This window comes from Phaseolus vulgaris, chromosome 1 (genome assembly GCF_051622355.1).
Source record: "Phaseolus vulgaris cultivar YP4 chromosome 1, ASM5162235v1, whole genome shotgun sequence".
NCBI classification, from domain to species: Eukaryota; Viridiplantae; Streptophyta; class Magnoliopsida; order Fabales; family Fabaceae; genus Phaseolus; species Phaseolus vulgaris.
In genome coordinates, this window is record NC_143498.1 from 7,776,816 (window position 1) to 7,795,421 (window position 18,606).

The following is an 18,606-nucleotide window of genomic DNA, read 5'->3' on the forward strand; positions in this document are numbered from 1 at the left end:
ATTAGATTGGTATCTTTGGTAATTTTATGTTTCAAGGATATGAAAGCAAGAAGCAAGGACTTGGTAAATGACTTTGTTGTTACTTTAGTGATTTTTATTTGTATATAAGTTACCATGTGGCATCTTTAACTAATTGTAAATGAATATAATATATTTTGTAATCTTCTATCTTAATATTGGTAATTTAATTTGTTCTCAATTTTTATACTTATGTCTTGAATCTTGATTTTTTTAATATTAAATTATAAAGAGAGATATTGGAAGTGATGTTTAGAATTGGATTTGAGTAAAATAATTTTTTTTATTAACTGGATATGAATATATTTTAATATATTGATTTGTTCTATTACTAAATGCTTGAACAGTGAGAGGATTTGCAATTTATAAATTCAAATCCTAAGGAAAGATCTAGAAAGTGATTATTAGGATTGGTCTGATTAAATTTACTTAATATAACCAAATTTTGGAATACATCTTGAAGTATTAATTTTTTATAATGTGATGCTTAATGCTTGAACATTGGTAGAATAAAGGAGAAATCAATATTTTATGAATATTTTTATAGTGTGTTTCGATAGAGAGTTTTAAGAAGCTATTTATTTACGTAGATAATTTAAAGTGTTTTATGACAAAAACATGTTTTTTTAATAAAAAATTTCAAAATAAATTAAATTTTTATAATTTTATAAGTAATTGAATTATTTAAAATTAGAAATTTTAAATTTCACTTAAAAAGTAAGATTTTGAAGTTTGTTCATATTCTCAAATTCATGTCATTTCTCTATCAACGTTTGAAAGACTATTTTTTGACAAATGTGAACTAGTTTTTTTATTCACATTATATGACCAAGTTTATTCTCTTGTTTGTCTACAATGATTAATTTTTGTCATCAATATCAATGTTATTCTTTGTAAAAAACAACTGTTAATTTTTTTTTCTATTGTTAATTGGAAAATCATTCAATTAACATTAACATTGATTACTTTTTTTTTGTCTATATCAATTAAGAAAATATTGACAAATTTTGAACTAACAATAACATCTAGCAAGACTAACTAAAAAACACCACAATTATTTTTTAATTATTAAAACTTGTTTGATATTTAAATATTTTTTGTATTTGATGACAATTGAAGTCTTTTATCCAAATGAAAAAAAAAATCAATAAATTTAAATTGGTTTATCCAAGCAAAATATTTAAAATAAAACAATTTAAAATTATATTATTTAAATTTAATATATTTAAATGTCGTATTTAATTGTCTTAAAAATTGTGAATTCTTTATCTAAATGTGAGGTTAGAAGTTAAAGACAAGGAATTGCTATAAAATAATATTACAATCATGTTCCAAGAGTATTAGTTGGGAGATGAACCCATAAATTATTAAGATTAAGTTATTTTTTGAATTTCACGTTAGTATATTATTTAGCTTATTTCTTTCCTTTTCTTCTTATTTGTATATTAATTAATGATAAAGGCTTGAAAACACACACCTACACGGTCAAATTATAATTTTATGATTGATAGAAATTAACTTGTAATTCCTTATGTTTACATTACTCTTGCATTTGATATGGGGTGTTGCCAACAACTACAAGAGAACACAATGAGCAATAAGGATTTGATAGCAGCCCTTCTAATATGTCCTTGCTAGTTAGTTACATTGATCATGTCACGACTCTTGAAGGGTGAGAATTGAGACAAATTGAAGTTGGTCTTGCACAAAGATGAGTTAGATAAGTTTGGGATCCTTTATCCCAAATTGAGCTTGTGATGCTTAACATCAAGTTGTTGTCACTCTGTAACATTTACGAGACTACTAATAAAGGTCTCATTTCAGTCTTTTTGAAAAGGTGAAACTGCGACACCAACACTTTCCTGTGGGTAAGATGACCATCATGTTAGATGATGTGTCTTCTTTATTGCATCTCCCCATAATGGGACAATTTTTTTTCTTATGTGGAGTTTGGTGATGCCACAATAGAGTTAAGGTAGTGTCGTGGTGCTCACACTAGATTGAGTTGGTTGTGCGAGATGTACGAGGAGTGCATCATCCATTTGAGATGGGAGTACACAACTCGGACTTATTTGTTGTACTTTGTTGGGTGCACAATAATTGTAGCTAAAAGTGTGACAATTGTTAACGTGTCATATTTGCCTTTTTTAGTAATATGAGGATGTGTGGTAGGTATGTATGGGAAGCGATTGCACCCACCCATATGTTTGACTAACTGGGGAAAGTTTCCTTTGCCCAACAAAGCAGCTGAGAGGTTATGTCATGCTTTTACAAGTAAATAATATATATAATTTGAAAATGTTACATTTATTTTTGGTTGAAGATATCAATAACATTTGTTAATGACATAATAAACGTGGTTATATGAGCATTTCCCAAGGATCGAAAAGGGAGATATTAATCCCACATATGAAGAGATTTCCCTAGGCGTCATGTTACAGATGTGGGATGATCTAGACTCCATATGACAACCATAATCCCAGTAGGACATTTGAGGCAATATCCTAATTATTGGGATATATCAGACTCAAGACTTGATCACAACACTATTTGTTGGAGCATTTGTTATGCCAATATGGGTATGAGCCCTTGACATCTGCCCCATTTAAAGGTGGTTCAATAGTTAGTATTATTTTGCATTTTTTGATCACCCTGTTACCAGTGTGCCACTGACTTCACATTCGTACATACTTCCTAAGACACACACGTCATCCTCATCGTCCACACTTCAGACCATGATAAGACAAGACCAACCTCACAACAAGATCTTCATTTTGATAAACATAGTGTCAAAAGGCACTCTAACATGAGACGGAACCCAAAATGCATTGTAATTAGCCTATGGCGTCACAAATGAAAGGGTCGTTTACACCAAATATCCACGAGTTATGCATGACAAGCGACACAGATATAGTTCTTAGATATTTTTCAAATGTAATTAGATTTTGTATTTTTAAATTAGAAACTGTTATACAACTATTTTTAATCATTAATATGACATATTCTCATTGTTTATGTCTAGTAAGTTATGTGCTAGTACTTTGAGTAAATATTATTACTCAAAAATTACTTGTACTAAAAATTTAATGTTAAAGAATTTGTATTTGTTTAAAACAACTTACAAAGAATAACAAAAAAAAATTAAAAAAATCATAAATGATGTACTTCAAATTGTAAATCTAGTATATAAAATATGTATTTCAGATTGTATAATGTGAAATATAAAATATGTATTTTGAATTGAACAATTCAAAATACAATGTTCAAAGGGTAAAGTTGAAATTTCATATGGTTTCAAATTATAGGAGGTTTATGTGCCTTTATATAAGGTGTTCATCACTCCAATAATGCACATTATCATACAAAAATCTCTCAAAGGTCATTTTTAGATTCTCATACTTCAAAAAAACATTCTTAATTACAAGTTCTAAAATATAAAGTTTATATTTTAGAATTAATTACAAGTTCTAAAATATAAATTTTATATTTTAGATTGTACAACATAAACAACATTCTCCTTCAAGTGCAACGCTGGAAGACAATACGCTTCAGGAAAAAAAGTAGAGAGGAGACAACTCTTAATTTTGTTAAAATTAAAAATAATTTAGCAGATAAAAAAAGATTGGAAAGGATTTTGAGGAATTCATCATAACCATACAATATTTTAACAAAAAACCTTAAAGCTGATGGAACATTGGTCAGTCAGTGTCAGTTTAGAAACTTAAAACTGTCAAATAACTATTTTATTTGTAAAATTTGAACTTTAAAATAGAATAGGAATGCCAAATAAGTATCAAAATGTTAGCCTCAGATTTGATATTGAATTAACTAGAATGGATTGATGTACTCTGCACAATGTAAGTGGCGATGCCTTGAACCTTTGAGCATTTGCTCTCTCACGCACACACAATTTGCATTCAAGGCAGTGTAAGGTCCAGATGAATTTACATGGTTGTATCATACTCCACTCTTCTTTTTCTCACTCAAAATTTTCAATTTAGAACTTACATATATATATATATATATATACACCTATAAATGTTATAAAGATATACCACCGAAACTGAGTGTTTCCTAAACAACCTGAGATGAAAAATTTGATGTCAGGAGTGTCCCACGAAACCCTGCCTCGGTATGCTGCGTTTCCATTACCTCATCACAAAGCTCATCTGCAAAATACAATATGACAATGAGTATATATTATGAACCCAAAATCATTATGAAATAACAAAAATAAAGTGACAACGAAAGGAAAAGATGAAATTGTTATTGAAAGATGCAGGAAAATACAGGAGCGAGCACACTACTGTCCCAGAGAAAGACCCACTTCCCTTCCCACTCTTTCTTCTGTATACTTTCCAAACCCCAGGGCCATGACCTAATTGTTCGCACAAATTTCTCCCCGATCCCTCCAGCCTATTCCGGACTGTAACATTGCTCTCTTGTTAAAAAAATCAGCCTTCTCCCCTGAACTTTGGAAATTGATTCCTAATGATAAATTCCTCACCCTAAGTTAATTCCCGCCGCTGTATCAAACGGGTTGCTAACACCACAGCAGGTTCCTGAGATTCCAGCAATTCATGGATAAAATAAAAGCAAAAGATGAAATTGCTATTGAAAGATGCAGGAAAATTCAATAGCAAGTTCACCACTGTCCTAGAGCAAGGATCCTGTAGAGAAAATAAATTCTCTCTCATGTAACAAACTTGGTTCTTCCTATCCATCTCACCCTCCCTCTCACCCCCCCTCTCCTCTCCACTATGGTCCCCTTAACACCATTTCTGGCTAACTTTTCGCTTTTTTTCATTCTCTCTATGCCACCTCAACATTTCCCCCTGTTCCCTTCCTATTCTTTCTTCTGTATAGTTTCCAAAACCAAGGCCCATGAGCTAATCTTTGGCACAAATTTCTCCCTGATTCCTGCAACCTATTCTGGACTATAAGAGTATACATAAGACAAAGATGATCAAGTACCAGTATCAAATAGCATACCTGCAATATCTCGATTTTCATGGATCTGAGAGTCCCTCACAATAATATGATCTCCAGCTAATATATTAACATCTACAAGCTTAGTATATTCGTTATCAACATCAATTCTTCTATTGCCTTTTTGTAGTATCTGGTTTTCTTTGACAACCTGCAGGGACAATTGCCAGAAGTATAAAATATAATACATTATGAAGCACTAAATTCACTGCAGCAATATATACATGAAAACTATTTGAAAGTGGTTATTCTCATCCCATTTTATTTTCAGAATAGCAGGCCATGCCTGATTTCTATCTAAACATCCAAGTCAGTTTCTGTTCGCCTTAATATGCAATGCTTTTAGATAAACAAAAAACTCATAACAAAATGATGAGTGTTTCAGCGTAACGATAAACGTATAATATAAAACAAATTTGACTTGCCCCAAAGGATTCCCATATCATCATTTTCAGCTGGTAAATTGATGTTGCAGCAGAAACTTTTAGGCTAATTGAACTCCCATTTTTAGTCTTCCGAGAACGTTTAGAAACCCTCCTCTCTGTTTCAACAAAGCCCTTTGCAGCATCCAAGACAGATTTGGGTACCTCCTTTCCATGGACAAGAATTACAGTAATGTCCTTATCGCAATAGTTTAGTTTCTCCACTAACTCAAAGCTCTCCTTTTCTCCAATGCAACTTTCACAAACCTGCATATTGAGAGAAGGGGGATTATAGTTCAAATGAAAACAAAACAGAGAAGTTTCTACTTTCTAACATAAGTAGATTGCTCAGAGGGAGCACACATGGGAGTGACATAGACCATGCCAAATGAAATCGAAGTAGACAATTATTAACTCAAGTACAACTTTATTTTCAGAAGTAGCACAAACCCATCTGGAAGTTGCTTATTGAAGACACGATTATTTTCATTCAGAAACATGCACTACAACCAAAAGCAAAGGGTTATAGAGTTATGGATGTGCTGAAAATAGCTAACATATTCATTATTATATATACAGATGTGTGAGTATGTCAACAGGAAAACACCATATTAGATTATTTGACAAGTCTGTTCAACTTATTCCACCATTTCCTGCGCAGGTTTTTAAAAGAAAGTAAAATACATTTGCACCCGCTTCTAAACCATTATAACTAATAACCCTCCATTTTTTTGCATCACTTTGGCCCCTCTTAACGAAACAACATCAAGTAATGATTTAATTTTTTGTCAAATGACAATATGGTTATCTTTATTTTGTGAAAAAACTAAAAGTATTGCTCTCACTTAACAGCAAACCCAAAACCCACATCTTTGAAAAGTAAGTTTGCACAACAGGAAGCTTCCACTCCCTACATAGCCTCTAGCACGATGTCACCTCAGTGCCCAGCCATCAAGCTCCTCCATTGAGGCCTTCTCTACTGCCAGTGTCATCCTATGGAGCATCCTCGGTTGAGTATTCTTATAGAAAAATTTATTTAAAACTCAAATTTATGTCCTAACACAACCTTCGGTCTTCATCTCGTGCTTGGGCCAAGGGAATTTGTTTGGCAAGGAGTATTGCAATTCTTTGTAGAGCATTCCATAATAATACAAGCTCCATTTGTTAGATGGATCCTTTGGCTGATTGGGTTTTATTTTGTTTATTATCAAGTCTTATCTAGTGGTTTGTTTATTTAATGATAAGGTTCCTAGAATTGATAAAAGGGTCAACATAATGAAGTTGGGTTACACAGTACCAAAGCAAGTTGGCTTACAGCTCCCTTGACAATTATTTTTTGTTCATACTACGGCTATAGCCTTTTGAGTAGATCCAAAGTAGTAACTGAGTATTTAGGCAACAGAAGTGCTAAGGCAGAAAATGGGCCAAAGATGAACGGTCCCTAGGGAAAGCAGAAGGAACAAAGATGAGACGGTCCTTATTAATGGGCAATTGGAAATGCGGAAGAGAAGGAAAACACTGGAGTCTTTGTAGACAAAGATGTGGACATTTTGGGAACAATTTCAGTAAAATTCACGTTCATATCACATGGAAGCTTCTGTCAACCAATTGAACAGTATTTGAGTCGCTGCTGCGCACAATATAATATAATAATAGTCTTAAACACTTAAGGGGTTTTCTATATGTGTCAAACGGAGAGATATCATGCTCAATCTGGAAAAAGATATAGAAGATGGAAGTCTACTCTTTAAAATAAGAAACAAAATGAACACAATGTGGTTGTTAGAATCCTTGAGATAGTAGCTTGTGATAATTCGGATCAATTGATAATATTAGGATCAATTAGATTGATTATATTTAAGTTATTAGTCTAAAATATGCTAATTGAATATTCTGTCATTATATTCTCTCCCCTATATATTATATAGTTCCATTGTAATCTAAACATGTGGAATTCATCATATGCCTTCTCAGTTTCTCTTAACAAAGGAATTTTTGTAATTACAATTTACAATTAGAAAACCGCAAACAATGAACGAAGTGAACAACTAACAAACCAAGGAGGAGAAAGAAAAGTAGGGTCAGAGCCAAGCCAAGTACAACAGATGGTGACAGTTTTTGGATTACCTCAGGACAAGTCTTCATCACAAGTTGTCCATTCGCTCCATTTACACTTTCATTATTCACTTTATCCCAAGTATCAAGCTGATCCTCACATATAGGCTTCTCTTTGCAGGACCCATTCAAAGCATTTTCTAAATCATTAACATTCTCAATTCTTGCAGATATTCCTTTGGTCTCAATACCACTCCATTCTTTACAGAAGCAATTCCAATCATCCTCATATATGATGGTTAAACCACCTACCTAGAATCAACAAAATGAATAATCATAAAACTGAGACGAAAAACACACTTAAGTCACATATATACGCAAAAATGGAAGAACAAAGAGAGAAAATTGAATTTGGGAACAACATATCTTAGACAAAGATTTTAAACATAGCAAAAATACTAAATTTAATTTTAGAAAACAAAAGGTTTGCATGTACACGTCACTTGACTGACTACATTGTAGAAATTCCTTTAATAATTCCAACTTACAGAAGATTCTCTTGAGATTATATCACCACGTCTATAAATCAGTTCAGGAGGCCTCTCAACCAGACGTGAATGCTGAAGACACAAAAAAGGGAAACAAAATTCATCATGAAATTGCTATGGATTAAAGATGGCATACACATGACGACCCAATCACAGTGAGAATATAAAGAGTAAGAAATCCACAACCAGATCCCTAACATGTATGACAGAATAACTTTTCAAAGTAACTATTCTCATAATAATTGCACAACTAAAAAGTCAGCTCAAATTTAACAAAGTGCAAGTAGTATACTAAACCGAGATAAAAGCAAGATGCACATAGCATAGCATGACAAAAGAAGGTTAGGTAACAGTACCTTTTCACACATCAGTGAATCAATTACCCCATCTAACGTTTCAGGTTTATCTGAATTCTTGAAAGCCAAATTAATGTAATTTCTCCATTTTGAAATCCACAATGAGGGAACTAAGAAATACTTGCCATGCAAAGAAAGTGGCATACTTTTACCAGCAAATAATTTCTCATGATTTTGTCGTTGCATTTGTTTCACTAATCTACATAATGAAAAAATATATCATTTAAAAATTTTCTATGCCGCTTCTACTTTAATAGAAGATGTACAGAAAACAACCACCTCATAGAGTCCTCAAAGTAAGCCTCTTTAGATATTTCATCACGGCATTGGGAACATTCACTTGAGTCTACAGGAAAAGCAGGGCAACCTAGAGGATCATCAGGTTTTACAGAAATGGAATCTTTATACAAGAAAAGCCAGAAACCCTCAGGAACAAGCAACCGCTTGGCACCAACAGCTTCCTCAGGCATAAGTTGTCCATGTGGACAAGTAATGGATGTTGTTGGTCCAGCATCAGCTTCAGATGGAGCATCAACTTTTCTTTTCAACCATTGCTGCAGCCTAAAATTTAAACTCATCAGCATGAAAGTTTTGGTATTGTTACTTTTGAAATATCCTAACAGACAAGGGAAGATAATGCAAGGAAATTAAAACTGAGCAGAACAGGTGATAGATTTCTCTGAGACTAAAACTTGACAAATTTTACTATTTAATAATGAAACAGAACACTTATTCACACCACATCTTACCTCTTTCTAAAGAAACAGAACTGGAAGGAAAAAATAATTCCAGTCTTACCATGGTTTAGACACATAGTACATTCCATCTTCATAATTTCCATCAAGAATAACCCGCGCAAACTGCTTCAACGATTCTCTTTGATCCCGATAGGAGTCAGCTGCCACCACATTCTGTGCCCCTTCAATGATACAATCCCAACAGCAGTCATCATGAGAAAGAGTTGGTCCCCCACCATACTGAATTTTACAAGCCAATATGTAAATAATTATTTTGCAACAATGGCAAAATATGAGGTGATATATATGAATAAACCATAAGTCCATAACTAAAAATAAAAAGCTACTAAATCTCTCAATTGAAGCTTAAACTTCCTGTCATTTTTAGTACAATGTAATGCCTACTTCACAAAAATTATCATTTATTAAAAGTGTTTCTCCTCCAGTCATCCTTCAGACACACATCACAACAGTTTCCTTGCTGGCATCGCCAATAAGAACAAGGTAAACTTGGCACTTCATGACGAAAACAGCCTGCAAATGCTACGAAGTAACTCACTTATGGGATACTAGTTTTCTTCTGCAAATACTCCCTCTGGTAAATCAATTTATATCTCTCCAAGCAGTATTAGCTATCACAGTGTGTAAAAGAGAAACAAAAAAACACTTTCCAATGTATTCTTTCCCATGCTAAATTACATTTCGTTTTCATATTGATTTTAGAGGAGCAACAGAATCAATGTATGATATAATAGCACAAGGAGACTAAAAAAAAGAAATCAAATACTTAACATATGCCAGGTTACCTTAGTCAATAATTTATCCCACGCTTTGGAAGATAATCGCTTCATTGAGGCAACCTTAGACACTGGAATTTTCCCATGCGAACATTGGATAGATGTATTGTCAAGGGCACTGTTAAAGTTAAGATGTAAGTAACCTATACATTAAGTGAAATAATCCTACCCACAATAATTGGCAGAAGGAACACTTGATCTAAAGGCACAAAGAAATAAACTTTGTTACAAATAATTAAATAAACAGAATAAAATCTTAAATGTTTAAGGTAAAAAGATGCAATAGAAAGCATTCACTAACGTTGGAATAATGGTGTCAGCCCACTGTCGAAGCCAGTCACTACAGATCCAAAAATACTGTTGCTCTTGTGGTTTGGTAGGAGCTTCAGCTAAAATAGATCGCACTTCCTGTCTCCTCTCATTGATACAATTCAGTTCTAACATTTTCCTATGTTTGTACTGTTTGCAAGAATCAAGATATGAGGCATTAAAATTTTGAATCTCATCACAAAGATGAGAAGGGACACAAGCGCTCTCTTGTGCAGTAACTGCACTGCCCTCTGATTCTTTAAAGTTAGCACCATAAACCATGCCCCCTTTTTCACCAACATTTTTACTATGCTTAAGATACATTAACATGTATGCATCACCAGATGAAAATGTCTCCACAAGTGAAGATTGTGAATCAGGGGCATCTAAACCATTACAGTCAGCTAGCATTGCTTCAGAGCAATTAGAATGAAGTGCATCCGTCTTAACAGATTTAGAAGTAAAAGATGAAGCTCCTTCTCCAAATGGAGAACAACCCAAGTTAGTAACCTGCTCATCATCAAATTCCCACCATTGCCCAGTGTTTTCATCCTTGATATGGGCAATGTAATGACCACTATTTACATCAGTGCCTTTGTGAATCAGTACAGCTGATAAGTCATATATCAATTCAAACTCAGACGGCTCAGACAATCTACAGCACATATCAAGTTCAGCAGGAAATGAAAATGCAGAAGTAATTTTCTTCTTCATTGTATTCTGGCAATGAAATAGAAGAATACAGAACAAAATTAACAGAAAGAAATTTAGTGTTGCGGATAAGATTTACTCCACAGGCATGAAGAAGATAAAAAATAACACAGGGTAGAATAATGGTATAAAAAACCACTGTTACATGTAGACACCAAAAGAAAGAAAAGCCATGCAATCATTAACACAGTCTCTATCTTGGGAAAACTCTTGCATGAGCACTACCCAGAGAAACAATTTCAAAATATATCCTGCAGTTTCTGAAAGTAAATCAATTTCAATTTAAGTTTTATAAATTCTGTAATGGGATATTTATTCTTTTAGTAAGTTCCCTATCATTCTCAATCTAATTCGGTAATACTTATTTACCTCTTGTACTCAATACAAAAGAACTATAATTAAACATAGTATTTAAACACAGTAATTAAACAGCATTTTGTTGTGTAGTGCTCCCAATAATAACTCAAGTTTTTCCTAATACCTGTGGAAGGAAGACATAACGTTTAAGTTGAAAATTAAGTACATCAGGTAATGTACACAGCTTGATGCTGCGAGTAGCATCAACTCTTGTTTTACATGACCCACAAAAATATTGATTATCTCCATGAAGCTCTTCAATTGCAAGGTAATCATCTAGGCTCTCATCTAAATCTTTTAGTCCCTTGATATTCAATTCTAACCCATAGAAGTCTTCCACTTTTGAAGAAGCTTCAGATTCTCTTCCACATTGTGAACACCTGCAAAGCAAAGATAAAATTAAGAAATGTGTAATAGTCATAAATACAGCTACTACTGGTCACATACATATATAATAAGAATGTAGTATAAGAAATTCTTTTGGGATCAGTGTATCTCAAAATACCAGATTCAATTCTGATGTATAAAGCACAGACACTTTCAAGAAAGGCAGTATTGGAAACATTCCAAACACTATGTGTTCAACGCAAAACAATAAGACACTACAAAATAGAAATGGACACATCAAATTTTGTTGTGCTGCTGTGTCTGTGTCAGTGCCATGTCCTCCGTCCATATCAATGCATCTTACCTTTTGGCCAACAACAAGAAAAGGATTATGAACCACAAATTATATCATCAATACCACACAGTACTTAGAGAAAAAAGTAATAGCCAAATTAGTACGAAAAAAATATAATCGACAGCATGATTTAGTAACATCAAATACATTATCAGGGGAAACAAAATCAAATACACATTTTGCAACATTAACATCATTCCCAAGCTAAATTGTTTTTTGGGCATTTTCCTGTATGTTTAAGGAATGGGAAAGCGATGGATAAAAAAATATAACAGAAAATTTCAACAATTTAGAAAAATCTATTGTACTTCAACAGAGCCATCCCCACATAAATAAAATTAGTAGGAAAAAAGCATTGTGTATTCAACAAGTTACCCACAACTACTGATTCTTACGTCGTCACATGAGACACTGTCCCTCGGAAAAGATCTTGAACAATTGTTCTTGCCATAGCTATTTTGGAATGGCTCAAACAATGCTCAAGTAATGACAAAAGCAATGTTAGAAACTCGTGGCTATCCTGTTGAACTCCATTGTCTAACTCCAGTGTTTTAACAAATGGGGAAGAATCTATGAAAGCCTTTTTACTAGCATGCAATCTTACAAAAAGCCGAGTCAGTTGATCTAACACTGGTTGCTGCTGTAGAACATCCGGTTCTACAGAAAATATGCCTTGCCGGAAAGATTTATTCATGTACAAGCACTGTAGTATACTGTTGGCATAGCATGTAGCGCCAAGATTTGTCAGACCTGCAGGTGAAGAATCAGAAACACGAAGATCTGTTGTTGGATCAGGGCCAAGACTTTCAAGAAAGAAGTCAGACATCTTCTGCCATAAGCCAGATTTCCGGGTACCATTTGGAGGTGGAACCAATGCACAGAAGCAATTTGGGTTGTCTTTAGTATTAACACGACAACCTGAACAGACAGGCTTCCAAATCCTATACAGTTGACTTATATCATCTTCAGTCAATGCACCTGTTTTATGAATTTTCCTACACAAAAAACATGGAAAGTAAACAAGCTAAAAAACCAAAAAATTCATTCCATTTCCTACTCATTATGTTTCACAAGCTAAAAAACCAAAAAACTTCACATAGTAGTACCTCCATATTTCAGAAGTGTCATCGTCATCCCCCTGTCTTTGCCTTTTATTTTTATTTCGAGTTGTTGGTCTAGTCATTGCACAACAAAAAAATCTAACCCTGAAAAAAGGACAGCAGTAGCTAATTTCCTTGAGTCAAAAGAAAACGAAATGAATCAAGACAGTATTTCCTCAACCATATTTGAACTCTCAACATTGAACCAAACGATATCCACAGATAGTTAAACTTGTTCCATCTATGTCGGTAGTCCTGCTATTAAAATTTCATGATCCAACACCAAATTTTAGTGTGCCAGGGATGTAGCTCAAAATTCAAACTACATCACAGGAAAATGTTCATATACAATACACTTTCAACGAACTCGCATTAAATACATCTTACCTAACAACTATCATTTACAAGCGAACAAACCCAAACTTTCACAAACAACAAATTACACGAAACAGTGGCTGTATTTGTGTATGTAAGCAAACACATTATCCTAACTTCACTTCATCATCAGTATTCATTGCACACCAGAAGAAGAAAAATCAAACTACATAAACATCACAAACAGATTAAAAGAACCCTAGAAATTTCAACCAGCCAAATAAAAATCAACACAGAAACGAAGACACAACGAAATATGAAAAAAAAAAAAATAACAACAACACTATTCAACAATCGCAAAAACATTATCCTGAAATTATTATACTAAGGCAGAGAAAATCAGAAAACGTGGATGTGACGCTACCTGGGAGAAAAGGAGGAACTGCTATGAACTGGAAGATCAAAAGTCACTGAAAAAATAACAAAGGAAGTGAGCAATAAAAGAAGTTACAAAAATGAATTTATCTTTAAATCGTTTTTGAACAAGAATTGTTGATAACTGTTTTTCTTGTGGCAGTAGAATGTTTGTTACCTTTGACAGAGGGAGAAGGAATGGTGGAAGAAGAAGAGTGTGAGAGTGTGAAAAAAAGAGAGAAAGGGAGAAATGGTTTGTGTTGGGCCAAGTAACATGAAAGAGTGAATTTATTTATGGGTCAATTTTGAGTCACGCGTTTTCCCTCCTATGCATGCCTCGGGTATACGAAGAGGTTTGGCATTAACTTGAGATCGTTACTTTCATATCAATTAATGCAATGTTGAATTCTGTGAGGAGTTTAATCAAATTTTCTTAATTCTACACCTTCAATTCATCAAAATTGTTCTTAACATTATGATTTTTAACTAATCAGAATAAATTGCATTAACTATTTCAAATATATATTCATGATATTGTAAAACTGATTTCAACAGTTATGCAATATGAGGTTTTAAAACTAATTTGTAAGCAAAATTTTAATGGCATTTTTAAACATTATAATTAATTTTATGTAATTTTAAAAGGAATATGTACTCATTTTAAAAGAAAAGGTTAAATATATTATTATGGATTATGGATATTTTTAGCATTATTTTCTGATTGAAGTTTGATTTTGTAAAATGTTCAATAAGTTAAATATATTATTATTACTAATTACATTAATTATATTATTCAAAAATCTTGATTGCCTTTTGCTTAAAATATTTTTTATTATCATAATTAAAACATATATATATATATATATTGATTACAATTATACTAATTCATTCAAATTAGAGATTACAAAGTGAGTCGGGTCCGCCAACTTGCATTGGCCTAACCGTCTAATCCGTCAATCCGACGAGTCAAAGACGGTGCATGATAGACTAGTCTGTTAGTCCGCCCTTCTTTATTTTTTAAACTATTAAAGAGACATCTCATGCTTTTAAAATTAAAATTGGTGATGTCAATGTATTATATAAAACTTTATTTATATTAATTTTTTTACAAATTATTTGATTCATTGAAATATTATTGATATTTACTTTATTTTGTTATGTATTAAACCTTCTTTTGTTGAAGAATTAATGTTTGATTTAATTTCATTGTTGTTTCTTGCATTTTTATTGTCCAAAATGTAATATCAATTACTACAACCAAGTAAATAGATCTAAAACAAAGAAATTACATAAAAAGAAAAAATTAAAAAAATGATGGGTCAATCCAGTAACACGCCAAAACACCCTCTTACGGGGTGAGTCACTAATTTCAAAATAATAATAATAACAAATATTAATTTTAAAATAATAATAAGTGTTAATTTTAATAATAATGATAATAAAGTAGTGATTTTATAATAATAATAATAATAATAATAATAATAATAAAATGAAGGGATAAGAAACTTTAGGGTTTATGGTTTAAAGATTAGAGTTTACCGTGATAATAAGTTTCAAAGGTGAGAAAGAAGAAAGGAATGAAAAGAATAAGAGTCAGAGGGAGAAATAACATCTAACCACCATTTACCACTACAATACTAAAGATAAGGGAAAAAACACGATTATCATTATATTTGTTTAATTTCTTCTCTTAATAATTGTCTCTAACCTCATTCATTTTATTTTATTTATTTAATCTTCACTTATATAGTGATCTATTTTTTTTATCTTTAGTTTTGCACAAATCGATTTAATTTATTTATTTATTTTATTTTTAGTTACACACTTATTCATTTTATTTGTAATTATATTATTTATGTTATTTCACTAACATCGATATTTTTATTATAATTTTATCATCTTTTTATTCAATAAAGTAATATGATAAAAACAATTTTAAAGTTAACTTCCTTTCTATATGCTAGTTTGTTGTTTCGACTCCCACAAGTAAATCCATGATTACCAATCAAGTTTGTCTAAATTGTTCTTTATTTATTAATAATAGAAAATTTCTTATAGATTTAATTTGTCTATCTTTGTCACAATTATATGTAATCTTAGGCATGGATTGGTTATTTTCCAATCAAGTCCTTCTGAAATATGTAGAGAAATCAGTAATATTTTCCAATACTGAGGATCTTTTGAAATTACCTGCCAAATTTTGTAAGTGAGCCTTTAAAGAATGAAATTAAATTATATTTGTTGTTGTTGTTGTTGTTGTCTTCTATGAAATTGAAAGAGGTAGTCAGTTCGAAAAATATAGAAGTTGTTCAATTTTTGTCCTGAAGTTTTTTCCTGATGATATTCTTGGTTTGTCACCTAATAGAGAAAATGAATTTTTCATAGATATGATGCCCGAAATTGGACCAATTTCTATATCACCATATAAAATGTCACCCTTTGAATTGAATTAGCAAAACTAAAGAAACAATTAGAAGAGTTACATGGAAAACAATTCATTCATCATAGTGTGTCACATTGGGGGCTCTTGTTTTGTTAATTAAGAAGAAATATGGAAGTTTTAGACTATGTAGATTATCACCAATTAAATAAATTCACCATTAAGAATAAATATCCTCCCTAGAATAGATGATTTTATGGATCAATTGAGAGGAATCCTTGTGTTTCCTAAGATAGATGTAAGGTCAAGATACCATCAAATTAGAGCAAAGGTAAAAGACATACAAAAAAAAGTAACATTTAGGACTAGGTATGGTCATTATGAATATCAAGTGATGTCTTTTGGTGTAACCAATGCTTATGCTGGGTTCTTGGATTATATGAACAAGATTTTTCGTCCATTTTTTATCATTTTATAGTTGTTTTTATATATGACATTCTCATTTATTCTAAAATAATTGAGGAGCACGAGGAACACCTTTAAACTATTGTTCAAATTTTGAGAGATATACAATTGTATGCTAAGCTTTCTAAATGAGAATTTTGGTTAGAGAAACTAAAATTCTTGGACATGTGATTTCCAAAGAAGGAGTATCAACAAGTCCAACCAAAGTAGAAGCAGTTCTATAGTGGGAACCACCAAAAATAGTAACTGAAATTCGTAGTTTTGTAGGTTTAACAGGATATTATAAAAGGTTCATTGAAGGATTTTCTATAATAGTTACTCCTTTAACTTAACTCGCCAAGAAAGGTCAAAGTTTCGAATGGACAAAAAAATGTGAAAATAGTTTTCAGGAACTCATTAAAAGATTAATTGTTTCCCCAATATTGGCATTACCTAATCTTACTAGGCACTTTGTGATTTAGAAGAGTAGTAGCATATGTTTCGAGAAAACTAAGAACACATGAGAGTAATTATCTAACTCATGATTTAGAACTAACTATTATTATTTTGAACTCAAAATATGGAGACATTATGTGTATGGTGGTATATTTGAGGTTTTTAGTAATCTAAGATACTTATTTGATAAAAAAGAATTTAAATATGAGACAAAGAAGATGAATGCAATTTTTTTTAAAGATTGTGATTTTAAATTACATTACCACCTAAAGAAGGCAAATGTAGTGGCAAATGTTTTATGGATATTGTCTGAACGTCACAATTTTGGTATAAATATTTACATTGACTAGATACGAGCGTAGATATAAGTAATACTCCTTTTTTAAATTCAGGTATAGGAACAGGTATGGGTATGTATGTATATATATATATTTGTCTTATTCTTGTCCTCATTATTGTTTGTATACTCGTCTTTATTTTAAATTGCTAAAGCATCACTAGTTTATTAAGTAACCTTAACAACTTATTTTTATTCTTTTATTTAATCTTTTGTTTTGTTTCATTTGGAATACTTTTTTTTATAATTACCTTATTCGTCCTTAAATTTAGGGTCAATATTCAATTTAGTATAGTGATTTTTTAAAAAATCAATTTGGTCTCTATGTTTTTAAAATGTATACAAATTTTGGTGCGTGGCAGTTGAACCATTAAAATTGTATAAGAAATTAAGTGGCAACATACGCTTCCTAAATCAACTGAAGTCCTCTGCAACCCTTATGCGAGAAAACCCTGTCACAATCAGTTGATATTCAGATAAAACATACATGCAAGTGAAATGCGAAGAAGGACCTAAAAGCAAGTGGCATCAACGAGAGCAAATAGTGTGATGGAAAGCCAAGCGTTGAAGCCAAAAGGAATAGACTTTCCTCTCGAAGTCGCGAAACCCACGAGAAGAAATCCCGTCAGAATGAGACAAAAAGCGAAAACGAAGAACGGTCCACATTTCGGAAGCACTTCCTTCATCACCACCAAGGTCGTGCCTCAAAAGAAGAATGGTGAAACCAACACCGTCCATTCCCACAGTGCTTCTGCGAGACATGGAATCGACGATGACGATGAAAGTGGCTCCAATTTTGTCTTTTTCGTGTTCACGAGGCACTCCACGTCTTGTCCCGTTCCCACGCAATCCACGGTGTCTAGAGGAGGCATCGGAGAATCCGACAAGGCTATTTTGTTGGAGCATGGAACTCTAAATCGGACAAAAGGTGGAGTAGCAGTTGAACGAGGAAAGGAAGAAGGGAGAATGTGAGAGTTCAAATGCCAAATTGGGAAGTGATGGAGTGGTGGCGGGCAGTGGTGGTGGCAACAACGAGGGTGGGGGAGGGAGAGGAACCACAACACCATTGTTGGAGTGAATGGGTGGTGTTTAGGTGATATTGAAGGGGTTCGATTCCTCTCCAGTTCCAATACCAATTTCAATGGTTCAACTGCCACATCAACACCTGATCTTTACACG

At 32.5% G+C, this 18,606-nt stretch overlaps 1 protein-coding gene across 3 annotated transcripts; it reads right to left on the reverse strand.

The window, feature by feature from the left end:
- Positions 1-3,817: 3,817 nt before the first annotated feature.
- Positions 3,818-14,126, reverse strand: LOC137813391 (ubiquitin carboxyl-terminal hydrolase 26). 3 transcript variants are annotated; one of them, XR_016519186.1, is made up of 15 exons: positions 13,989-14,126; positions 13,821-13,866; positions 13,088-13,186; positions 12,377-12,976; positions 11,424-11,679; positions 10,224-10,951; positions 9,932-10,040; positions 9,187-9,307; positions 8,668-8,949; positions 8,389-8,587; positions 8,033-8,104; positions 7,557-7,796; positions 5,433-5,696; positions 5,011-5,158; positions 3,818-4,187 (listed from the first exon to the last, which is right to left on the reverse strand). XR_016519186.1 is itself a non-coding variant. In XM_068615598.2 (15 exons), exons 3-15 carry the CDS (start codon positions 13,162-13,164, stop codon positions 4,093-4,095), a joined length of 3,249 nt encoding a protein of 1,082 aa, XP_068471699.2. In that variant the 5' UTR covers positions 13,165-13,186; positions 13,821-13,866; positions 13,989-14,126; the 3' UTR covers positions 3,818-4,092. The 3 variants fall into 3 exon arrangements, 1 of the variants encoding a protein (XP_068471699.2); XR_016519185.1 differs by having other exon boundaries at positions 7,557-7,792; positions 9,187-9,365; XM_068615598.2 differs by having other exon boundaries at positions 9,187-9,365.
- Between the last annotated feature and the right edge of the window lie 4,480 nt (positions 14,127-18,606).